The sequence below is a fragment of the Gallus gallus genome, chromosome 2, assembly GCF_016699485.2.
Source record: "Gallus gallus isolate bGalGal1 chromosome 2, bGalGal1.mat.broiler.GRCg7b, whole genome shotgun sequence".
In the NCBI taxonomy this organism is placed as follows: Eukaryota; Metazoa; Chordata; class Aves; order Galliformes; family Phasianidae; genus Gallus; species Gallus gallus.
The window spans coordinates 28661992-28688732 of NC_052533.1; the positions used below are offsets into that span (position 1 = coordinate 28661992).

Below are 26741 nucleotides of genomic sequence, written 5' to 3' on the forward strand. Positions count from 1 at the left end.
GCTCACCTGTAATTAGAAGAGCAGGCATGACTATTAGCCAGTCTTGTTGGAGTTACCAGAAATTATTCTGACTTTATCTTGCATGTATTGCTTTTTCTTCTCCTAGTGGTTATGAGTCTTGGTTGCTTGTGCTGTTAGACCAACCTTACAGAGTACTGTGGGTGGTGGGAAGGCTCTGATTTCTCATATAGCTAATTACAGAGCATTCACTGGGCTAAAAAGTAGGGGAAGAGGCCATAAGCTCCTGTAACTGACTGGGGGGACGGAGGGGAGAAGAGTTCCAGTGCTGCTCTTTGCCCCACAGTTTGGCACTGCTGTGATTTGAGTCAGTTTGAAGTTGGTATTTTGTGCTCCCAGTAGGACTCAGAGCTCTTCAAAGAGAATTTTAAAATGAAAGAAGTGATGTTTGCTGGGAGTAGCACCTTTGGTGAAGAATTTGATTCTTTTTAATGTTTCATTTGGGGCAGATGTAGCTGTGAAGGGAGCCTGCTTGTTGTTAGTCTGTAGCAGTGGGCAGCTAGTGTGTAGCAGTGGAAGAAGCTGCTCATGCAATGCCGTACTGCTCATGGGTTAAAACAAATGAAGAACTACTTCCTGCTTCAGGTGCAAATAACTTTAAGTCATGGCAGTAACTCAGAGCCAATATAGGAAGCTTCCCCCTGCAGCCACCCTATCTTTATGGGCCGTGTAAAGGACTGGACTTCACAGGGAATTGCCTGACAGAAACATGTTTTTTTGATCCAGAAGGGAGTAACCATATCACAGCTGAAAAGAAAACGCAATAATGGGAAGACTTAAGCGGCAACTGTTCCTGCATTTCATCTTGTTATCTTGTCATCTGGAGGGGAAATAAAACAACAGCCTAATACACAACGTGCATTCCAGTGAAATGTAGCTTTCTTAGAACCTCGGAGCCTTCCGCAGATTTCCTCCCACGGGTGGTGGAGCCGTGCGGGTCCCCCTGGTGGCCGCCCTGCATGGCCCCTGCTTTGAGTTGTTCTTCAATTGTATTTCTATTTTGTTTTTAAGGTCTTGTACGCCTTTTCTCTACTGATTATTAACTGAACTGCTGACTTTGCGTGCTAGTAAGATAAAATGCATTGTTTTATTGAAGTGAAGTTTCCTGGAGATAGATCCTAACATTAAGTGAAAGACGTTATATAACTGTTGTTTCACCTTGCTGTCTTTAGATTCCTATGCTTTTCTGCCTGCTAGCTCGGTCCTGCTGTGATTTGCTTTGTTTTTCTCTTTTTCAGTGTTTGGGTAGGAATTGTTTTGCAGAATGGAATGAATGTAATAGACAAGGAATGGGGTGGGGGGATCTAAATGTTTCATACTGTGCAGACGCACAAAGCGTAACAGCATGTTTCTTGAAAAAGCAGACTAAATAAGAAATGATACACTTTTGTTCCGTGTTAGCATAAATGTATTCATGATACTAAATATTCCAGAGAAAAACGTTTGGCTGGTTGATCCTTAATTAAGGGTTCATATTAAGGTATAGTGATTTCAGAAAGCAGTGCAAAGACACTTTTAACTTTAAAAAAAAAAAACACCATCAAAACAACAACAACAACAACAAAACCCACAACTATTTATTTATTCTTTCAAGACAAACAAAGAAAAAGTGCCAAATGTTCAGAGTGGAAGTTGACCAGTAAAGAAAGATAATCTTTAAACAAAGTGATCTTTTAATGTGCTGTCACGTACAGAGCAGCTTGCACCTTGTGTTTGAAATGGAAGCACTTCAAAACTTTTGTCATAGGTTGTGAATATACTTATTGGATTAGATAATAACTGGTACTCTTGTTGATGTACCTGTATGGTACATATAGGCTGTAAACTGCTACTTAAGATTCACTGCCGTTAAGGTTTCATTTTGTTTGGTTGATGGCTTCTTTTTTTTCTGTGGGTTTTTTGTTTGTTTGATTGTTTTGGTAGTACTTCTTGCAGAAGTATACAGTTTGCAAGGAATAGCTGCAGCAAGAGAAGACAATTAAATGTAGATGCTATGGTCAGCAGCTAGGAACGTGCTTTTTTGTTTTTCTGGGTAGTCCTGGCTTGTGAACTTAGACAGAATGGAAGGGTGTTAAAACTGAGTGTAAAGATTTTGCTCTTGCTTGGTGTTCTGGCTGTCTCTGTCTCACTCTGACAGAGTCATTTGGACACTAAGCCAACCTGAGCAACTGAGTGACAGACAGCTTCTGGAGGACAAACAGTTGCACAGCATCAGATGAGCAGCACATGAGATTTTTAGTGAAAACATCTTTACTCCTTTGCTGCCTAAAACTTTGTTGGTTTCATTGTCTGCTGTAGGAACCACTGGAAAGTGCCTCTTGCCCTTCCAAGACAGGTTGACAAAAGCTTCTGAGCAAAGGGATTGTTAATCTGTTGCTTTCAAAGGAATCAGCAGCTGAATGTTCCTTAATGGTGAATTCAGTGTGGCAGATGAGAGTATTCATAGGAGTCTTTTTCAGTTGTTAAAGTAAATAGAGAATTCTGGAGGGTGTCACCTATGTAGCACTTGCTCAAGTAGTAACCGATGAGTTTCATATACCTGACCTATGTTTAATTGAATAATAGACATAAGAATAACATGTTAGTGCATGCTGTATTGAAGATGAAATGAAAAATACACACAGCTGAAAAGATTAAATCCGTCAGTGAGGTGACACGCATGTTCTTCCTTATGCTCTTTTTTTCTAAGCATTAAAGCCATTCTGATGAACTTCTAATATTTTTCTAACATAAAAGTTTCCGTGTATGTTATGAACAAAATCTGTGCCATATTTCATTTTCTCAAGGAACTGCTTCGATTTCCCTTGAAAATACAAATTAGCCTCTAAATACTGAAACTTACTTTGGCTTTTTAATAATAAGATTCGGATATTTGTGCACTTTTTAATAATGCAGTTTTATTAATATCACTGAGGGCACGCATGGTAAGCATGTGCAATTGAGATTTCTATTGTCTGTAGCAGACCTCTTAAAATAGTAGCTAATGTTGTGGTAGCACATCTTTTAGAATGGTAAAACTAGAATTAGCAGTCCTTGCTTGTTTTGCAGCTGTTGGATGATAAGGACTGTCCGTTACTTGAGAGATACTGAGTGTGTGGCAATCTCTGGCCTTTGATTGATTAGAGAATTTGAATTTCCTGTAAGTGAGGTAAAAGATGATGCCCAGAAGGTCAGCTTAAAACCTGTTTTCTTCTTTAGTGTTTTTCTTTCCTTTTTTTTCCTTTTTCCCTTTTTAATTATAAAAATATTCTTGACAAAGCACTTAATTGTACTTGAAGGTAATTTTCTGCAATGCAACTAGGGTAGCCCTGAGCATCAACAGTTTATGTAAGTGAATGGAAAATGGTTCAAGTTACTACTTATTTCCCCTTCATTTCTGTCCTTATTTCTTTTGTCTCTGACAGTTCCATTTAAATCACAGATCTTTGTTGGGTCATAGTAGATAAAATTAGGGAAAATCAGTGTTTGGTTTAAAGGAGGGAAGACAGTAGGATCTATGCTGAAAATACTGCCAACTTAATGTTTGGAAATGTTCTGTGCTGTATTTGGGGAACCCTTATGCATTGGAGTACTTGGATGTAAAAACTGACATGAAATTAATGCAAAAAACAATTAGATTTAATGAGTAATTTGTCAAGGTAATTGCCCTGTTCCATGTAGTTTCAACATAACTTGTCAAATTGCTGATAGAAGTTTTAAGCAAAGGGGAGGACAGGTGTGAAGAGAGAGAAGTCTGGTATTCAGTGCTGCTTTAATTGGCATGTCATGAGCTGTTTTCATGGGGACCTCTGCTGTTTGGAAACATGCTTTGATTTGGTAATAGTGAGCAGTTCAGTGACAGTTATGCAGCTTTTATTTGCTTAAAGTTTGGAATTTATCATTCTGTGCCTACATTGAAGGCTGTTCTATACACAGTAGTATTTGAGGCAACTTTAAATGCTACTGGTGACATTTGGTGATCTTGAGCTTTATTTATTTTGTTAGAGTTATATTTAAGCTGCGTTAATCATATACAAGTGACTCTTGCCTGGATAATATTTCAGAAATGATGCACCTTTCAGAGCTACCGCTCCTGTGAAAGCAGCCCGAATTGTAACAGATCCGTAGTGACTGTGTGTATGGTAGGGGATGAGTATTCAGGTATCTAGGAGCCCAGGAAAACAGCAAGCTGGCAAAGTTTACCACATAATTCATAACATAAACCTTCTTAAATTGTAGTTTGTAACATATGAAGGCATGCTTTTGTCATATCATACTCAAGTGAAACGCCATTAGCTAAGAGTTGGTTTACAGAATGAGTTCAGTGGTATTAGCAAGAAAGATTTTACGCGCTGACTGAGCTGTATCTTTTCTTGTGCAGTTTTGAGTGCCTCTAGCAAGTTACTAAACCTATTGTTGTTTCTAATTTACAATAATCTGTTCCAAACCTTGATGAAGAAATAAAGACGTTTGTAAAAAATTATAGTTCAAGTAAAAAAAAAACAAACTGAGTGTACTTTAAAATAATTTGTAGACTAATATTAATAAGCTGAATTATTCATAATTTGGAAGAAATTAAGGCATTTGAATGGAAGTGTAGGAAGGTTTTTACAAATTCTATACTGAAGTTTGCAAACATCCATTATGTGTTCAGATAGCCATGGTAGGTCTTACTGCTTTGTTTAACTGTGAGTGTGTTGGGAAGAAAAGCGAAATAATCTCAGATGAATTCTACTTTTTTCCATGAGGAACAGAAGTCACTTAGGAAAAATGTTTTGCATGTTAAAGTTTAAAAGGTTGTTTGTAATGTTAGACAAATATTTGCCTTCATTTGGGGAAGGAACTTTTGTTTATTTATTGTTTGTTTGTTTTGCCACAGAGTAAAGCCATCTCCAGCTGAAGGAGTCAAATCCAACCCATCCAAGAGGCACAGGGACCGTTTGAATGCGGAGTTGGATCGCTTGGCAAGCCTTCTGCCTTTCCCTCAGGATGTTATCGCCAAATTGGATAAGTTGTCTGTGCTTAGGCTCAGCGTCAGTTACTTGCGAGCCAAGAGTTTTTTTGATGGTAAGAGTTGGGAATTTATTTGGTTTAGGACTGCCTGTGCAATGCTGCTTGTACTGTGGGTTGTGTTCGCTACTGAAGTACTTAAAATCATTCAATTTTTCTTATTTTAGTGGAACATGCAATTGTATGGATATATGCAATATATATACTGTATAAAGTAGGCTTTCCAGTTTCTTGAAAACCACATGTAAATACTTACATTTTATCAGTCTTTCAAAGGTTTGCATTTGGAAGCATAATTGCCCTTAATGAGTCTTCCAGTCCTTTTTCTTAAACTTTCAAAAATGAGAAGCTGAGATTTATTATTTACTCCTCTGAAAATAGCCCTTATAAAGCCATTACAGTTGAGTAAATATCATATGAGTTCCAATCAGCTGTATGTTTTGCTTAATGATGCATCGAAAAGACTTCATATTGTATACAATAACAACTAATGTCTCTTCCCATAGTTTATTCTGAAGGTGACTTCTAAAGGAAGAGTCAGTCTTTCCTGTGTTCAAGCCCTGATTAAAGCAGAGCATGAGGCATTAAGACGACAGCTAAGGTTCTCCAGTTGTGTGGGCAGTCTACTGACCACAGCCCTGGATAGGGTAACGCAGCAGTGCTCAGGGCGGTAATCAGGCCAGAAGTGCATGTCCCCCCCTGTACTGCCTCAGAGGTAGCAGAGGAGTGCTACCCCTCTCCTTCGTTATCTGAGTTCTTCTGTAGAGTGAAAAGGGGTGGTTGGCTGCATTGGGTGCATGCTGGTTTCTTTGAAGGCAGGGTTAGTTTGGTCCTTTTTCTTTGCTGGAATAAAGCAGGAAGCTGGTATTTAAAGAAAAATGTCCTTTTTTGTAGTCAGAAGTTTTATAATACTGTGCTGAAGATGGAATTACACTGATAGCTGCAGATACTAAGAATATATATGTATATTTTTGACACAAATAACCTCTGTCCTTATTGGTTAAGGATTTGGTGTTTCAGTGCTGTGATAGTGACCCCATACCATGCATAAAAGGGTTGAAGAAAGCTAACTTGCCTACCATAGTTTCACTTTTTACTGCAGGACTACAAAATTCTTTTTCTCATTTATTCTGACTAGTCGCTTCAGTTTGGTAATGCTTGTAAATTTATATCCAGTGTTTTATTGCTTGATGAATACATGCAAGTGTCTTGATTTCTGGGCGCATTCAGGATGGTTCTTAGTACGGGATCTCCTCAAGGCTTGAGTTTGTCACATATTTTATGGTAGCAAATATCCTTATTTGAAAAAGATATTGCTGGAAATAAGCTCTCTGTTGGCACATCAGTTTCATCAAAGTCTTGGTGAGATGTTATTTCACGTTGATTGCAATGGAATAAATCATCTTGTTGGTGTTTTTTTTCTGAATTGAAAAGGAAGCTTCAATCTTAATAACACACTTGAATTTTTTTTTTAAAGAAAAGTTATGTATTCTGAAACGAATACAAGATTGTAGGCTTTTTGTGTTACTTGGGCTGGATTGATAATCTCACTTTCTCATGCAGTGGAATTGCTTGATTTTTGTTTTGTCGTATTCTGACAATTTGCACTTGGAGGTTACGGAATAAAGGGGCTGATACTATAATTTCTGTCTAGGAAAATAATTGCATTACTTGTTTTGTGCTGTAAAAGAATGTGCAAAAACCTGTAATCTCATCACACCAAACTTTATATCCATTGCTTGTTTCTAATTTGAATGTTAAGTCAGCTTTCAGGTGCTTAGAACAGTGATGAATTAGATGTGTGTTAGCAGCAGATAAATTGTATATGCATCTCAAGTTGCATTTTTAACTACTGTGGATGCAAGGCTGATGCAAACTAAAACTGTGTTGTGGCTCTTAGCATACTGTTCAGATGGAGACCACTTCATACAGACACATGCAGCTGCTATGAATATACTGAACATAGCTGTGCTGTGCAGGTTATTTGTGTCATAGTGAATCAAGCAGCAGAATTTTAACTTTCCTTGTAGAAAGCACAAAATGAGTGTGTATACTGGGTGCATTGCAGCACCTAGTATAAAATAAAAAAAAAACTTTGCTAAGTCTGAAAAGAAAAATAAAATTTATGTTGATTATCTTGTTGTATAGTTCAAAAAGTCTGACGCATGAAGTAAATTTATTTTATACCTTCAGATATAAAAGCTGCTATGAAGCTATCTTGTCTTTTTTTTTCTTGGAAAAAGACTTCTTGCAATTTCTTTATAGATAAGATTACAAATTAGATCATTAATCAGCATCAATCTGTAAGTGTTTAAAGGCTAACATTGATTAAAGATAAACATCAGGAAGCAATCTGAAACAATGACTAATTCACTATTGCGAATAGGAGGAAGATCTTTTTTTCCTATTTTAAAGTACTTAAGTAGCACAAAATCCATTTCAGTTGAAATTGACCTTCCAGAAGAGAAAGAAGTATTTTAAAGTATGTAATTAACAACAACAATGAAAAACCCATCCACTTCCCTCAGATAATTGGTTTCATGATCTATCTGTACAGTGCTTCTCACAGAACTGATTTTTGAAGGATTATTTTGTGCTGTTAAAAAAAATAAGTGAGGAGAGCCCTATAGGATAACTGATAATTGCATGAGTGAGTGTTGATTGTCACCTTGAGTGCCTGATCTGAGCCAGCAGGTCTCCGTTATTAACATAGCATGCTGAAGTGAAGGGAAACGCTAAATGAATAACAGGATGCAAAGGGGGGTGTGTAAATTCCTGCGGAAAGTAAAATATAAATGTGTAATCATATGATCTTGCTTGAAAGGAAACCCAAGTTTTTGCTGTAACAATAGATATTTTTTCAAAGAAAGCACTTACATTTTTCCAAGTTTATATAATCCAGAGTGGATGTCTGTTTTGTTAAGGTGGAAGTTTGGGAGGAGATGAAAAAAGGAATTGTTTTATGAAAGACATCTCGAGAAGTTGTGTCAATTTGAATAAACGTGCTTCACTTAGATGTCTACAAAATCCTTAGTTCTTACTTTAAAAGCTAAGTGTAAAAGACAAAAAGTCTTTCCTTCCCAGGTCTTTAAGACAGTACAAAATTGTCTCCAGAGTTAAAGCCAGATGAGTTTTTCTGTGGTGTCAAGATTGAAATGCAGTAAGCTTCAGTGCACTTAACATATTCCAGATTCTAGGAAACTGATGCACGTTTTTTTTTTTTTCCATAACCTTTAAACATCTTCTGTTAGTAACTGATGATATTCTGCTAAGCAGTTGCACTTGGTTGTTGTAGTTTGTTGTTCAGTTATTCAATGGCTGCTGCTAAGCCATCCTTCTGTATGCTGCCCAGCAGCAACACCAGCTCAGTGATGCAGAAGCTGTTTGTGTGGTCAGGTCACTCTCAAGTTAACCCTAGTGGTAGACGACTTTCCCTGCCCATGTCAGGCACTCTGACTGTATGCTAGAATTTGAACATTAAATTCTGTAGTCAAGAAATAAGTGTTGGTAGGTGCTGAAAATAACCGTAGAATGACTTGGGTTGGAAGGTAACGTCCCAAGTGCCTTGACAGGAGCAGGGCTGCCATCCATGAGATCAGACTGCCCAGCGCCCCGTCCAACTTAGCCTAGAACACCTCCAGGGATGGGGCATCTACAACCTAGAACACCGACAGGATGGGGCAGCGCCTGCCAGGGCCTTGCTATTCTCACTGAGTACAGAATTGTCTCCCAGCATCTGACCTAACTCTTTTCTCTTCTAGTTTGAAATTGTTTCCCCTTGTCCTATTGCTATCAGACAGTGTAAAAAAGTCAGTCCCCTCCTGCTTACAAGCTCCCTTCAAATACTGGAATGCCACAGTGAGGTCTCCCCAGAGCTTCTCTACTCCAGGCTGAACAAGCCCAGCTCCCTCAACCTTTCTTCACAGGAGAGGTGCTCCAGCCCTCTGATCATCTTTGTGGCCTTCCTTTGGGCCCTCTCCAACAGCTCTAGATATCTTTCTTGGGCTGTGAGTTCCAGGCCTGTACATGGTACTCCAGGTAGGACCTCATGAATGTAGAGAAGAGGGGAACAATCATCTCCCTCTCCTTGGTGGCCACTGTTCTTATGATGCAGCCCAGCATACTGTTGGCCTTCTGGGCTGCAAGAGTACACTGCTAGCTCATATCCACCTTTTCATTCACAAGGACATCCAAATCCTTCTCTGCAGGGCTGCTCTCAAGGAGATCTTCTCCCAGTCTGAACGTACACAAAATAATGACCCTCAAGTCTGCTTCATCATGAAACTGAAGGTCTCATGCGGTCAGTCAAAGCAAAGAAGTGATTTGGGACAGTGTTGCTTTTCAGCTGTGTGATGCTACCTGCATGTACTAGATAGATTAGCAGTCCTGAAAGTCAAGCAGGTTAGCTTAAATCACTGCTGGAGTATTTATTTTGTGTGTAAGATACTTTCTGAAAGTGGCTTAAGGCAAGCTTGTTATTTTTAAGAGACTGGGATAAATCAGGCAGGTGTTTGCTGACTGTCAGTAAAGAATGACTTTGTATTTGTCCTTGTATTACTTCACTCTGTTTTGATGCTAAGTGCCAATACATTTGTGCATTCAGCAGTGAAAAATGTATAGAAGTGGAAAATGGGAGAAGTGCAAGTTCAGCATCCGGGGCACAACTGGACAATCATTTAGCCTGTGTTCTTTGTGCCTCCTAAAATGAAAAAAAAAATCCTTTTACCTTTAGCTTTGGTCCCTATAATGTTGTCAATTTGTCTTATAGTACCTTACTGCAGCAAGGAAGAACACTTAAAGTGAGTCTTCTCAGGGTATTGGGGAGGCAGTTGAAGCGATAAGGGGTAAATAAGAATAAAAGTATAGTTAGCATATTTGCTTTCTTTTACATTAGAAACATAATACGATACATTAGAAACAAAATTTAACATGTTGCTTATTAATTACTCTTCCATCCATTTCACTGAGAATTCCTGTGGTTTAAAGTATGTGGCTGTTTTCTCTTGCTCTTTGGATAGTATTCTGCAATTACAGAAGAAAATTTCTGTTCAAAATTAGTTCAGGATTGGTTTCTTATGTTGTATGCAAGTGATTCTGGCAAACACAGCAATAACAAAATACTTAAGAACTTTTTCCAGTAAGTTTGCATTGCCTAATTTTGCTTTGTGATATAATTAACACACATTCTTTGGCATAACTTAGCTTAAGTTTGCAATGCACCCATTGTCATCACATAAAATATATTCTTTGATATAATGTATTTTTCCTGTAATGCCTGCTGGTCTATCATACTGCACATTCGAGAGAACAGACTGCATGAGGTTCCTGCTTTGAAGAGTATGGCTTAAAATGTACAGTTAAAATGTACAGAAGATAAAGGCAGATAATACGAGAGACAACTTATGTATTCTTCTTCATTGAGAATAGTTGCGGTGTATCTACAACCTCACAGGTATAGATAACCTTTTCACCAAGTGCTATTCTGTTTCTCTGAAACAGAAACCTCTAATTACAAAGCAACTGATTAAAACTCAACCTCCCAAGGCCAGGATACTGCATCAGGTTTAACCTGACTTGCTTTCATTTCAGACAATTATATTTACTCATTTGTGTAATGCAGCTTTTTCATGCATTTTTGAAAGGGCAGCTCTCCTTCCATGTTTTGCATCTTATTTGGAAGTCGGAGGAACAAAGAAAAAGGGGGAAAAGAATGTTTTGTTTTTTTTCTTGTACAGTTCTCCTCCCTTGCCACCATGCAAAATTATTACTTAATGTGTACCTTGAGACTGTGTAGGTATTGCAGTGTGAGACTACTATACTATTCAAGTTCTTTTCTCTTCTGAGCTGCTGTACTTGTCTTCTGTATTCCTGTTCCCTGCCCTACCCCAGCCCAGAGTTGTATTAAGCATTTATGGCTTGTCTGCTACAGGCTATTTTAGCCTGTATTTTACATAACAGAACATAAGTAGGGATTTAGGCTTTGAAGTCCTAAATTCTGATCCTCACAAACAATGATTAAAGCCATGTAGCTGTGACATCAGCTTCAATCTCAGTATGTGTATGTTTTCATTGTTACATGCTGATTCTTACCTTGATCGGAAATGTTTTAGGAGTGCTGTGTCGTTAGGCAGGGAACGCAGCTGGGCAGCCCTGTTCTGTAATGCACTGATACAGCTGACATTCAGTACATCCCATAAAGAATATATAAAACGTCAAATTCTTTTCGTATCAGACAGTAAGATCTTGCCATGTGAGCATGTCTGTAGGATAAAAGGGAGAAATTGGTTGCTAACAGTGATAGTAAGTGTATTCTTCAGCTGTGTTTTTTTTTTTTTTTATTTTCTGGAACTGTTGGTACTGAATTATTTGTGTGGTTACTGTTAATCATTGTTAGAACTGCCATTGAAGGAAAGGAAAGTAAAAGGTTATCACTTCATTTCTGTCCTATATGTATTTCTCAATCAAAACTGTGTGGGAGATCATTTTAGGAGCCTCTTAAGTCCCACAAAACTGTTGTAACATTTCTTGAAAACCCAGTCCCAGTATGAATAGTATTTAGCTTGTCTCTGTAGCCCTTGTTAATAGGGAGATTAGTTTTAAGTATACTGTTGTATGCCTTGCTGTGAATGTTGCAGTGAATATTCTGCCTTGTTTGCAAGATCAGAGCCTAAAATATAAACTATTCAATGCAAACCAGATAAATGTTCTTGAGATTTACATTATTATGGTTAGAATGACATTGAAAACCAGAACAAGCGACAAGGTAAAATGTACATCCTCAGGAAGTACTACAACTTTTCTGACACCGTATATTTCAAATCCTATGATTTTTTTAATTTGCTAGTATTTTTATTATTATACTCTAACATCTGAAGATGATGAGATTTGGAGCTATTTTTTTAAACAAACTATGGTAACAGATGAACCCTCCTCCAAATACAGTTGATCAGAGAAGCATGATTAGAGATAGCATCAGATTGTCAATATCTGTGTTCCGTGGGCTTCATCAGAATTTGTGCAAGTACAATTTGCTTGACTGTGACTTTAAAAAAAAAAAAAAAATCCACGTCCTGGTAATTTAAGGTTTAGTATCAATACTCCTTAAAGTGTACCAATAATCTATGAACTCTGAAACAGCTTTAATGGGATGTGCCTTTATAACACTTCCTCCTGCATATACTTGTTGATAGGAGAAATGCCGTAGCTTTTCCTGTTTGACTTTTGTATGTGTTCTGATAAGGAAATAAGAGTTGCTTGTTTGAGCTCTGTAGATGTTAACTGTTTTAGCAAGTTATGAGATTGTTAACATAGCTAAAAAGATTATTTTGCTTATTTTTCTTAAGTACACAAAGTTTGTGCTCCATAAGTGCTTTGATAAGAGAAATTAATAGTTAAAGAATGATTGCTTTGTGAATTGTTTCAGAAATCTAACTACATAACTAGAGGTTGGCTCTAGTTACCAGAGCTCAGTTGTTGTAATCAATTAATTTATAAATTCTTTTTAAGAGAATATGAAGCAAGCAAGCAAAATAGCCAATTTCAAGTGCTCTTCAGAGCTTCAGATAACGTGTTGACCAGAGATTTCTGGGGAAAACCTCAGGTACTTCCTATACCTCAGTGTGATGATAACTTGTTAAAGCGTATGTTTTAACAAGATGTTACATTAATGATGAAACTGATTGTATTTACTCTAGAAACTTAAATGAAGTTAACTGTAAGGCCCAGAACATTTATCTGAAAGTACTTTAAGAAATCGTAGTTTTGCTGTTTGCCAGCTGTGAAGGTTAAAGGAGGGTACACGCAAATAGAAATTAGTTGCCTTTGGTGATGCATGCTGAACTCTGCTTTTAATTGAACAGTGAGATGCGCATTTTTTTTCCACTGAATAATTGTGTCTTAAAACTCAACCCATGTGACATTTGAATTGCTCTGTATAGCACACTTCATGCGTGGCAGCATATAATGTCTAATAAGCTGAAAGATGCATATACATGGGCCCTCAAGACAAATTGTAGTTGATTGCATAAAGTAGGAATTTACTGGAGCAAGTCCATGGTCTGCCTAGTCAAATATTTTGACTCTGGCATCAGACTCCATTGTTCTGTGTTCAACACACAATTCCTGTGGACTAGCGCAAGTCCATTCAGTCTTAGTGCGTTCATTTTGATTCTTGATGTCTGCATTTGAGTTGCAATTGATGGATGATGTCTTTTATTGATTGTGAATATGCAATGTAAATATTTGTTTGTATTTGGAGGAAAAGATAATGGTATCTCCCTATCTTCTTGCTGTGCCATCTGTTGTTCGTGTGCTTTTATCAAACAGCGATAAGAAATGTATCCAGACCACTGAGACTGAAGGCTTTTTTTTTCTTGACCTATTTAGTTTGGAAACTTTGTACATGGATGAAACCCGTGTGTGTGTATGTAAGTACACATAGTTTTATATATATATATATATATATATGTATGTATGTACATATGTGTGTATATATGTATGTGTATATATAGCTGCTGATGCTTAAAAAGGAGAACAATGCAAATATTAATTTCTGGTCAGTATTCTAAACAGGTGGCATACACATTAATGTGTTATACCTAGTAATGTGAAAGGAAAACAATTGCTCCATTGTGCAGCACACCAGAGTTTGCAGGTAGAATGCAATGATTGTGCCCTTCTGTGGGAAGGCCTTGATTGCCAAGGTCTTCAGTGTTGTCTCTCATTGTTTTCTTATTACCAAACTGATGAGTTATGGTTAGGATAAATTGACTTCAGATGGGTGGAAATCTTCTTGGACCACTGGGCTTCAAGGGTTATGCACAGCAGCACGAAGTCCATTTGTGGTGCTTCTTGGGGTTCAGTATTTCACTGTGGGATGGAACACACACTAAGCAATTCATGTGATGCCAAACTGGGGGCAGTGGTCCATGGGCTAGAGAACAGAGTTGCTCTTTGGAGCCCTCAGCAAATCAGAGTGTCAAGCTGACAGGAATCTGAGTTTCAACAAAGGCACACACAGTCCTGCATCTTGAGATTAACCTCATACAACACAACAGTATGGATTTAGGATTGTCTGTCTAGATAGAAGCTTTGCAGAATACGATCTGGGAGTTCTGGTGGACAACATTTTGAATAGGTGTTGGCAATGTATATTTTATCTTGCAGTGAAGAAAGCCAACTGTATCCTGAGCTATGTTAGCAAGAGAATGGCCAGCAGATACAGCAAAGTGTTTCTTTGCCTTTTATTTGCAACTTTAGACAACATATGATGTATGTTGTACAGTCTTGAACTTCCTAGAACAAGGTGCATTGACTGGAGCAAGCCCAGTGGAATATAGCCTATATAGTTAAGGAGCTGAAATACCTTGTGTATTAGGAGAGGCTGAAAGATATAGGTTTGTTCAGTCTTCGGAAGAGAAAGCTAGTTAGAGATCTTATTGTCATCGTAAGCTAACTACTTAATGGGTGTGTATAGCAGAAGCAGATTCTAATCAGAAAATGTACAGTAACAGGATAAAAGGTAATGGTTACAGGTTACAACATGGGAAGTTCACATATGGAAAGTTGCAGCTAGGAATATTAAGGAAATGGTGTTCAGCATGAGGGTAATCAGACACGGGAATTAATTACCCTTGGAGACATGAAAATTCCATCTTTAACAGGTCCATTGAACTTGATGGTGAAATAAGGTGAGAATAAGTCCTGTGTCACAAGCAGAAGATTGAGCAGGAAGGGAAGCAAGCCTCCAGAAGTTCACTTGATTTCCCTGCCATACATTAGGCATTCTGGAAAGTCTTCTGTTAGATTTTTGTTAGATTTTGGTGTTTAAAAGATGTCATCTCATTTGGTAGAATGTATGTTTTTGCCTCAATATAAATAGAGAGATATTTCTGTTAGAAATTGCTTAATTGTTACTGCCCATATAAAGCAAGGATTGATCTTGAATAGTGTAGTAAAGCAACCTTCCAATCTCAACTCCACACCCTTTTAATACAGTCATAGCAAAACTCAACATCATATTTGCTAGTAGAATAATTGAGCTATCTGGTTACATAGTATGATATGAGATGTAATTGACCATTTTGTTCTATTCAGTTGATAGCATACAGGAATTCCCCAGGCAAAGTTCTATGTGATTTCCATTGAGCCATCAATTGGATGAAGCCAAAACTAAGGCATCCTTTCTATATTCAGTACTTACTAAAAAAAAAATAAAAAAAAATGTTGTGTGCAAAGTCCAAAAAAGGGGTTATTAGTGTATAAAACTAAGAAAGCAGATACTTCAGAAAGACTTAGCTGAGTCCAATAATTTGTTTCAGAATTTGGAATTTAATTAAAAATGCATAAATCTGTTCTGCTAATTGTCATTGTCTACTTAGGTGATTAATCAAAAGTATAATGAATGATTATTTTTAAACAAAATAAAATATCTGATTAGCTTTAGGGATATAAGCTTTTCATTTTTTCCATAGAATGGGGGGAAAAAGTGAGAGGAGAAATAAACTGTTTTAAGATTTAGAGGTACAAAAATACAAAGATGTGATAGACAGGAACTTCTGTGCATCCAAGGCTCATTTTTCCATTGATCTAATTCCGGGAGGAAGTAAATCACTGCTTTGTCTTTGATTCTACATCTCTCACATCTAACAATTTAGCAAGCTTTTTTTCCCCTTTATTTTCCCTTTCTGTGGCTAAAGTAATGTCATATGAATGAGCCTAATGGTAAGCTACAATTTGTAGGCATACATCTCCATTTGCTGTGTGTGTTGTTTTTTTATTTTCCTGTACAACCAAGGAAGATGTACCCAGACGAGTAATTGAATGGGAAGTACATCAGAAGAAATGTGTCTGTCAGGATATAGTTTGGGTGATTCAGCAGGTGCCTCCTCTTTGTGATAGTAAAGGAACAAGAGTTCATTGCCTCCAAGTGTTGAAACCACAAGCAGTGTATGGTTTGGTGTGTGGTTGTGAAACTTCAAAGCCCAAGTAAGAGTTGATGTATTTGAACAACTGCTTATTTCCTGCAATTTACTTTTCTGTTTTATAGTAATTGATAAAAGCAAAAGAAAGTAGTTCTATTCCGTATAGGTGTTTTTTAATAAATAAATAGAAACTCTGAACTAAATTTCTGACATCAGGTGATCAGTCACAGTTGGCTAGCCATAAAAGCACTGTATGCTAATTGCTGTTCTGCTACTTTATGGGAATGTTATTTGTAGCCATTTTGAGAGTTGTTTTTTCTCAGCAATTTCATTTGCTCAGGCTCTAATTTAAGTTGAGAAAAATGAGCACTGATGCACTAGAGGTTTAGAAATTCCTTGACAGGATTTATCAATGACTCCCTTAGACAAGGACCATAACAACTTATTCCTAATATTCCTGTAGCCTATCTGCCTTCTTGCTGCTCCTCAAAAATGGCTGCTTGCCTTTCCGCTCACAGTAAATCTCATTCTGTTTCCCAGTTTGGGAGTGCAGTGAAAGTGTTCTAAATGAGAAGCATGCGCATGTTTATAGGCTTTAAGGGGATGAGACTGTACTATGTAGTGTTGTGACAGCTTCAGATTTTATTACCTTTTTTTTCCTCAGGTCAGGATCTGTGGCTACTGATGCCAACTCCACAAATAAAATAATTTTGAAGCATCTCACATACCAATGTGGAAACATCTGCTTTAGTTAGTGCAAGTGCTTGTGTGAACAAAGCCTAAGCGTTCCAAAAGCAATCACTGAATTCTCAATTTTGGAGGTAGATGCTTATTGACTTAGTATGATGTTTCTAGAGTGATTAATTACCATGCTGTGAACTAAGTTCAGCATCACTGTTAGTCACTTAAGAAAAAACATATTCAACTTAGTTGTTGATTTTCCTTCTACTTAAGAAAACATAGCAGTGTGTTAAGTACCACTTTGTGGCAACTGAAGTTATGTCCCCCTTTTGTAAGGGAGATACTGCATAAACACTTAACATTCCATGCTGAATAATATTGTTACTCATTCTTTTAGAAAGCAATATAAATAAAGCAGGAAAGTTTTTCTTTTTAGTAATGAATTTTAGCCATCTCATGTAGCAGAGCTTGAGATAGTTGTGGTCTGATAAAATTGTGAGCAATTTGCTTGTGTATAATAACTTCTCAGATCTTTGACATGAGGTGTTTTTAAATTTTATTTTTCATTTCATAACAATCTTAAGAAAAGCACCTATCTGCTTCAACAGTTCTGGGCTTGCTAAGCTGCATTTTGGGAATGATGCAGAAGAAAATGGACTATGAAAGTTGAGGAAAATTATATACAGGTTAAATTTCAAGTTCTTAGGTTATAAGTTTTTAAAACAGTTTTTTAAATCTTTATATTATTAGTAAAATATTGTAGAATCTAGTGTCCTCTTTATGTAAAGGGCTTTTAAAACTTATTTCTTCAGCCCTAAAACTTGAGCCATGTTTAAGAATGCGAAGCTACTGTTGAAGCTTTTAAAAGAAACATTTACTGTATGTGAGTGTAATACTGTAGGGAGAATAATCCAATTACTCCACCAGTTACATTTTGGAAAGCATTTTCTCTGTGGACACAGCAGACATTTTTGCATAAGTCAGCTGGATTGATTAACATCATATGCTCTGTAATATAAGAAAGATTTCCTTGATTCATTGTCCTTCTTTTGATATTTTAAATAGAGGAATAGGATATAACTTAAGGTGTTGAAAATAGAATTAGTTATAAAAATAGGGGGGGAAAGTCATTACTGTTGCTTTATAACTTTCCAGTTGTGTTTAGTCTGGCTTGCATACTTTGAAGATATTTTAAAACCAGCACTTAAACATTGAACTTGCTTCAGATCTGAAGAGCAAAATAGGTATTTGATTTTCTCAAACCATAGCAGAAGGAAAAAAGGTCATTAGACAGTTTCAGTTGATAAGGTGTTTCCGTTACTTTTTTAACCTTTTGTACTAGTGATGTAAGAAGAGATGTTGATTGAGAATTGGAAAAAGAAAAAGCTGTGGCTGACTACTCAGACTTTTGAGTACAATATTATGTAAGGTGGTTTCCTTCTCAGACAATTTCTATTTCCAACAGTAGTGAGAACGTGCTAAAGGAAAAAAACAACAAACCTCTTGTTTTGCTGTACAGGCCAAGTAACGGTTAACTTTCCTAAATAATAAAAAGCCTTTTTTTTTTTTACAGAAGAATAAAAAAATATTTGGGAGAACACAGGTGTGTGTGTGCGCAAATAGATTGTCCTTCACCAAATAGATTTGTGCTGCCTGTTCATAAAATGTGACTAGCTACGTATTCAGGATCAAAAGCTGGGGTACATTTTCAAGTGAGTGTGTGATGCGGCAGATAGCAGTGCTGAGGAGTGCCTCACATCATGAAATGCATTTCTTTTCTGGAGCAGGTGGGCTCAGATGAGTCTGCCATGTTTCTATACGGAGGTGTGGTCAAATTTCTAACACCACTCTGAGTTTTGACCATATACTGGGATACTGTGCATGTGCTACAGTTATCCATAACCTACTCATCTCTCTTGGCACTGGTCATTTACTCCTCACTTCTATCCCTAGTAACCCAAACCCAATTTCAGATTTTTCTTTGTGCTGGCAGATGTTGCTGACTCAGGTATAATTCAGAAAATTGGGCTCAATTGTATAGTTTCATAAAATTCATTTACAAAGCATTTTAATTCATTATCATTGTTACTAGCTAGGATCTTCAGTGCTGACAAAGGCATTGTTACTGACAAAGACATCTGAAAGGCCATTACCTTTTAGAGATAGGGTCTGTTAAAGTTAAGACAGTATGAAAACTATCTGAAGTGCAAGAATGGGAACAGATTATCCAGTGTCTGCTGGTTGCCTATTTTTTGCTGCTTTCTGTCTGAGGCTTGGTACCTGACAGTTAGCAACCAGTCTGGTGAGAAAGGACTGAGACCCTCTGTCTCTTTTAGCCTTTTACCTTATTTACCTTCTTTCCCAGTTTAAACTTGTAAGTGTCCCAGGCAGAAATGTAGCCACACTTTATTTTTGCCACCTCTTTCCCAGTGAGCATACAGATAGGTTTAAGCATCATCAGTGAAAATGAATGGGGAAGGACATAAGGTGGAAGAGGGCAGATTCAAACGATGTACTAGTTGATATTTCCAAAAAAGTATAGTTAGGTTGAATTGTTCAGTAATCATTACTACTTTAAACCCATCTCAGAACAACAAAGCCTTTGCAGTCTTTCAGTGTTGTTCAAAATCACGTGCTACTGAAAACTGCATAAAATCTTCTCTGTGTGATATCATTTGGGAGAAAGATCTGTCTCCTTTAATTTGGTAATGGCCCTGAGCCTACAGTTGCTGTCTTTCATAAAGCGGGTCACATTTCTTTCAGGATGAAAATAAAACATGGGAATTCATGCTCTATGTAAATATTTCCATACTTGAGGTATGTCTCAAGTATTCAGAAGATTCTTTGGCTGCATTAGCCAACTCCATGCCCAGAGCCTTATTAAACTTCAAATTAGAGCCATATTGACCTAAACAGAAAGTTAGGAGAATTTCAGATAAATTGCCTCAATATTTTTTTTCTTTTTTCTTTTCCCCACACTGTGCCTTCTACCAGTGTGCTTTATGACCTGCCCAGTAGGCATCCGGGTAGGTCTTCATCTCTCCCTAGAGGGAATTCCAGTCTGTACAGTGCTGTTTCATGACTTCTTACATCATGACCAGAATTTCTCCTTTCTGTTTATTTCCATCAGAGAAAGAAGTCTGTAGATGGTATGAGGACCTCTCTTAAGGTTCATCAAGAATGTGAACTCCAAGTTTAAGAGTTAAAATGGAGACTGTACTACAGGGTGCTTGCAGGCACAGTACGGGCCTATTGATATGTAGAAGGTTATCTGGAAAGATAAGCAGCCAAGCTTCTCACTTTCAATGTCACCACCTTGAAATGATCCAGGAGAATTACATCTCCCCTAATGAGAAACTTAATACCTAACAGGGGGTGTAGCTCATTTGGCAACATCTGTGAGATGTCTGGGGAATTACTTGTTCCATATTTTGATAGTTTTATATTTTTCCTTGCAATTTCATCATTGTAATCAGTAGCAGCCAAATTCCTAAAACTGCAATGGCATTTCACTAAATGCTACTTTTTTTTAAATAAACAATCAACCAAGAGAATTAAAATTCCTTAAGATGGTATATTTATTATATTAAGATACATATTAAGGCCACAAACTCTTTTCCTCTCATGACATTTTTAATAACCGTAATGGATTTACACTTAAATTATATTTGTTTGTTTTCCAGTAATTCAAAAACTAATCTCAAAATCTGGTAAATTAGCAGCCAGTGCAGTAAGTTTGTGTAACATTGCTGCCACATCACTTTTTCCATACATTTCTCTGAAATTAAATGTTTGTCTCCTTTCTGAAAATGCTATGATGAACCACGACCTTTGGATTTAAATTTAAAATTGGTTATAACTGTCTTCCCACTTTAACGCTTTGTAGAATTATATTACCTATTTAAGATAAATGGAGCTAGAAGATGCAAATAAATGATTTTGTAAAATATGATTTTTATTATTTTTATGCCTTGCGACAGTAATAATTCTAATCGGATGCTATACCCAAATTTGATTTTTAGCTTTATGAACAAGATGAGCTGTTTATAACAGTTTAAACTTTTTACTGTACTGCTTGCAGTGCAAGTTGCTTCCAGGAAACAGGTTGAATGTCAAGTATTTTGTCATTTGCATTTGTTCTGCAAAATTGGCAGCTTTATATTTATATATGTATAGTTGGTGTATTACTGCTAAATGTTTGGAATGAAATAGTAGATTTTTTTGGCACTGGAATCTAAGGATGGAAATGCTGTTTGGCACATAAAAGCAAAAAGTTCAGTTACTACAGTACTAACTAGACTAAACACCCATAGTTCCTCTTCTGATTATTAAGAAATGTGTTATTGAACTCTATCTAGATTTATTTGTAATTCATCCTTGAATTAAGCCAAGTTAAATTGGCAAATTAAGTTAAATAGTGTTATGTTTGAGAAGAAAATATTTGTAGTTTTCTCTGCCTTTCATGCATGAAGAACAGGAAAACAAATCTGGTACTACAGATGCTACTTCTAGCTTTAGCAATGAAAAAAGTTACTAAAAGCAGTCTAAAAAAGTTCATAGCCATGTAATAACTTTTTTTTTAAAAAACATCACCTGGAACACCGGGCTCTCCTGAAGAAGGAATTCCTGACAGTTTAGTGTCTTTCTTTTATGAGACTGAACAATATTCTATTTCATATGTTCAGGATAGGCTTTGTGCTAACAGACCATGACTTTCCCACTGGTTGTTTTAGCTTTGTACAGATCAGTACCTTTTTTCTGCCTGCATACTAGCGTAATCATCAGCAGCAATATCCCTCTTTAATGCCCTTCTGCATTTGTGCGACATACCTGAGAGAGCAGTCAGAAGTCATGATTTCAGCTAACTGGGTAATTTACACATGTATGAACCACAGAACTGGAGAGAAGTACTCATTTTCACTCTTCCTAAATTGGTAAATAATATTAATCAACTAGCCTTTCTCACCCCCTTGCCATATTTGTGGGGTTGTTTTTTTTAATTGAATGCATTTGTTTCATAAAGAGTGAAAATTGGAGCTGTTCATGGAATGTTAACATTTATGGGGAAAAGATAGTAGTAATTTTCTCTCTTTGATAGATGGATGAGTTCAGGGACTTTTAATTTTTAGCCATCGGATTTGCAGATATCATCCAACATTCATGGAGGGAGCTTGCAAAATCTGCAAGTTGATGTTTCTAAGTATGTTCTACTAAACTTGATTCAGGCTTCTGGCTTGCATTAGCTGTTGAGCTTTGCAGAAATGGCTGAAGCTTGGGTGGCTTTGAATGTTGAGTTGTGGCACTCTACTGCTGACAATATTAAGGAAGTGCTATTGTTTTTTCTTTACATGAACACCATATGCTATCAACTACCATAGCTTAAAGGCAAATACATCCCTTGCTAAAGCTCCCAAGGTTGTAGAACTAGTAATACACACTTCCAGGTGGGAAACAAAGCTGAGGGTAGTGTTGGATGACTTTCTTATCTTCACAAGTCAACTCCTTCAGTCCTTTGAGACACTGAATTTATTTTTCTATGATTTCTTGTGTTGTTATACTATGAGAATGACATTCCCTCAACTTTATATGGATTTGGAATGCAAAAATATCAAACTGAGCTACAGTAATTTTTAGTGTTCACTTAGGCTGTATTACAAAGGCTTATTCTTGCTTTCTAATATTGTATACTATGTTAACAGTAGAAACTGGCAGTATGAAACATTCCATTCCTTTTAGATTATACATTTTTTTTCCCATTTTAGCAAATATAATTTAATGCAAACGGAACAAATGAATTCAAACATATGACAATGATTTGTAACAAATCTTAGAGTAAGCTGGGTAAAGGTAATGGAATACAAGATTTGTTTCCTTTAGCATTGTATACCAGCGCTGTCCCTGATGGCAGGCTGTTATATATGGATGCCGTGTCACATGTGCAGATGAAGAAAAAAGGTTGTATACTTGTGTTTTTTAAAGCTGTTGGACATAAATAGAATGTTGCTGCAGATCTATAAATCTTAATCTGAAATGTTTTTGTATGTAAATGCTACCAAGCTCTTTTAAGAACTTTTCATCTCTGTTGGAGAAGTAGAGGTATTCTTCTGTTTCCTTTTATAAATTTATGTAATGAATTATCTCGTAAAGATCAAGTCATTGAGTTTTGATAGGCAGTTGCAAATTATTTATTTATTTTATAGTAATGATGTCAGAGACAGCAAGGGAGGGGCATACAGCTCTCAGTGAAAATTCTCACATTGTTGGTCCTGTGAGCTATACTGTAAGGTCAGGGTGATAAAGCTGCAGTATTTGCTGTACTCAGAATCAACTGGTACTAATTTCTACAAAACACTTCACAGCAGCTGTATGTTTTGGGGGAAAAAAGTAATATCAGAATATGGTGTAATTTATGAGCACAAATTAAAAGTCTTGGTGAGCTTGGAATCTTCCTGATCAAAGGCCAGGAATGCAGAAAGGAAGTGGTGCTGCTGTCATTAATGCTTGCTTTCTGAGCCCTCAAGAGCTCAGTATCATCTTGTACTCTGTTGCGTGAACATTTTCCTCACTACCATGTTAAGACTAATGATAGGTTGTCACTATGTTTTATCAAAACTAATCTTTAATCAGGTAGATACACTTTAGCGTGCAAACAAGTGTCTTAAATTATAGACTTGTGGGTAAAACTTAGTTCCTTTTCATGGATTAAACAAAGATGGTGAGTACTTCCAACACTTCACAAAATATATTTTCCCAATAACAACAACTTTCAAATGAATATACTTAGAAATATTAGTAATTCAAAAACCCTTGTAAAGCAGGTGGAGTCAGAAACAGAAAATTATGAACAGAATATTTAAATGTATTTTTGCACATTTTTTTCTCGTATTTTGAATTGTTTATGTAAAGTGCATACATTTCAGGAATTGCATTTTTTCCTGTCCAAGGTAGTGGACAGAAAGTTAATATGAATCTTTTTGCCTAAGGAGCAATTGCATTGGGATAACTTGACAAGAGTTTTGGGGAAGAACTGTTCAACTACTAGGGGTGCTTTTGCTTTTCTTCCTGGATAAATGCCAAATCTTCCAAGCATGTGGAACAACTTAGCAAAAAATACATATTTATCAAACAGATCTGTCTTTGCCACCTTGAACATTATTTCTTGTGGCAGAATAAGTGAAACCTCATGTTTAGATTTTATTTCATTTGATCTTCTGCTGTATTGGCAGGAGATTACAAAAAAAAAGGAAGAAAAAAAAGACAGATGGCACTATTAAAATATGAGTTGATTTGAGCTTACTCTAAAAAGAATCCAAGTATTTTTGGTAAGACATGGCACAAATTTCTAACTGAAAATATACGCCAAAGAAACCAAAATACATTTATCTTAGTAAGGCCCAGAACAATCTATGTGAAAACAAATTTAATATCATGCAGGTGTTCACAAGCAAATGTATGCACATTATAGCACTTAAAATAAAGCTGAAATGAAAATTTGGCTTTCAGGTTGTTTCTGTTTTTCTTTTCTTTGTGGAGACCCAATACAGTGAGCACTAATTCTCTATTACAGTTTGCATTCTGTGGGTAGCTGTCCTTACTGATGTTATTGCCGCATCTGGAAAGAACACTTTTTGCTGCATAAGAAATATGCTGTCCTGTTTAATTCAATATGCTTCTGGTTAAGTGACTTCCGATTTCTGTTAATTAAATTACTTAAAGTCCTTTCAAAACTGAGTTTTCTGATTTAGCTTATGCATTTTTTTTCATCAAAAACAGCTATAAAATAGCTGAATGGCTCTTTCAGCTGGGACTGGATCTGGGATTGGTCTGGTCTTCTGTGATTAATGCCCCAGCTGGGAACCTGCTTTCTAATGTCAACTTTCAAATTTAGGAAACTTTTTTTAATTCTTTTGTGTAGATCCAGAAATTTTCAACAGGAAGGATGATAGGTATTACTTCAATTTGGACTTATTTCCACTGAAGTGAAAGAAGGGATTGGGATTAATCTGTAGTAAACTGGGAGGTGTGAAACTTCAGTGTATTATATACAGATACTGAAAAATGGGATAGATAATTTTCTTCACAGATGTATGTGTATGTATATATATGTATGTTGCTCTGAAATTGATGCCTCCTATTTATGTGATTAAAAATAAAACAGATACAAAGAGCATAATCATTTGATAGAACAAATTCTCAGGTACAGAACACATTTTTTCAATGTGATCACCACCATTAACTATGCATTTTCATCAGCACTTAATAAGAGCCTGCGTTCTGCTCTTATTTAAAAAAACAAACAAAAACCCAAACCCACCAAAACTGCACCAGTGGAGGTGACCCCGTTTCACAGCAGCTATGATGACATTGTTGGTAGGAAAATGTTGCCCACACAGTCTATCTTTCATTTTCCCAAACAGGTGGAAGTCAGAAGTTACCAAAGTCAGGCTATACAATGGATATGGGTAAATAGGCCAGCCAAAATTGGCAGCATAATCTCTGGTCTTCAAACTGAACGAGGCATGGTGTAATCGTGTTGCAGAAGAAAGGTTGTCGTCTTCTCTGGCCTAACTCTGGAAGTTTGAACCTTCAGCTCAGTCAGCACTGTAATGTAGTGATCAGAGTTGATAGTTTGTCTGGGTTCCAGAAAACCCAGGAGGATCACTGTGCTGACATCCACTGTTTGATCTCCATAAACATTCAGCACGTGTCAATGAATGTCAACGGGTGCAATTTTTTCCTCATGGAGAAATTAAATTTCTCTCCTTTTCACCCCTTTGCTTCATACAAACGTCCATGTCAGAAGTCATTCTGTCAGGCTGCACCTCTGCTGCCATCTGTTGCATGGCAACAAAATGTCATGAATGTAGGTGGGAAGGTTCAACATCTACTGCTGTATGACCAACAACTGCCTCAGACGCTGTGGACCAACGTAATAAAATAGGAGGCATTACCTTCAGAGCATCCCCTGTATATGTGTATATATATATGTGTACAAATATATAACAAGACAATCCCTGCATGTTTATTCCAGTTGGAACAGGAGTAGAGAAGTCCTGGAGAGCATATGTTTCAGTGAGAAATCTGATTTTGTCATGTTTAGCTTGGCAAAATGAAGGTTAGTGGCTATGATAGCTGTCTGTGAACATAACAGGTAGGATAATGCTGAGAAGTGAACAGAAATAGTTAAGTTAATGAAAATGATTGTCATAGTAAGGCGTAGGAATATGTTGGATGTGATAAAATTTGTGCTGGTATTTTGGAGGTTCCTAAAAGCAAAATGAGTCTTACCGTAATTTCAGAAAAAAAAGAGGAGGCAATAGTGGTTCTTAAGATTCAGCTTGATATCAGTTGTAACGATGTGGTTAGTAGAAGTTCCCTTGCAGTTTTAAATTTCTTCAGCAGTGACTGAAAATGTTGCTGTCCCCATTAGGGCATTTTGCCTTTCAGCTTAACTTTCTAATGGTACTTAAGTTGCAGTGAAGGCTGAATATATGTCCAGGACCTTTTTTGAATTTATTTTTGATTTTTTTCCCCAAGAGGAAATGGTAATTACTTACAGCCCTTCCAATGTCTATTAGTTTTCTTAAAAATACAAATATGTGGAGTTCCCAAACAAGAATGGAACATGTGAAATGAATAGGTAGTGAAATTATATATTTGTTCACCTTAGAAATGCTCATATCTTCTGTAAATCTGTGGAATAATGTTCTGTGGAAATGGATGGAAATCCCGTCTAAGTTGAGACATTGTCTATTTGGAGCTGAGATTTCAGTGTACTGCAACAGTATGTGGGTACCTTAGCTCCACAGCAGGGTGCAATTCTAGAAAGGTCCACTGTGCTGGCAGGTTCTCACAGTAAGTTCTAGTTCTAAATAGTTCTAAATAAATAAATAAAACTCTATGCAAGTCCATGCAGGTAGTATAGTTCTTACGAAGAATGAAACTTAGACGAGAAACTGAAATCTTGCGCTAGAAATCTGCGATAGGATCTCATCCTTTGTTCTTGTGTGGTTGGCCTTCAGGGCAATCTACTCGAGGCAGGACTTTTCTTTGTTTATGTGAATCACTGGGGCAATTAAATGTAATGCTTAACAAATACTGTTCAAGTATCTGTCTTGACTTCATAGGCAG

General features: G+C 36.8%; 1 protein-coding gene across 21 annotated transcripts in view; it reads left to right on the top strand.

Annotated features, from left to right (window-relative positions):
- The window catches only part of AHR1A (aryl hydrocarbon receptor 1 alpha), a 250483-nt gene that overhangs the window by 190272 nt on the left and 33470 nt on the right, over positions 1 to 26741 (top strand). For 19 of the 21 annotated variants that reach the window (XM_046917049.1, XM_046917058.1, XM_046917054.1 and 16 more), the window contains one exon: positions 4877 to 5064. In XM_046917049.1, the coding sequence (XP_046773005.1) occupies positions 4877 to 5064 (188 nt within the window). Of the gene's footprint in view, positions 1 to 248; positions 1030 to 4876; positions 5065 to 13392; positions 13434 to 26741 lie in introns of those variants that run through there. The other 2 variants (XM_040674087.2, XM_046917092.1) reach the window with 2 other exon arrangements.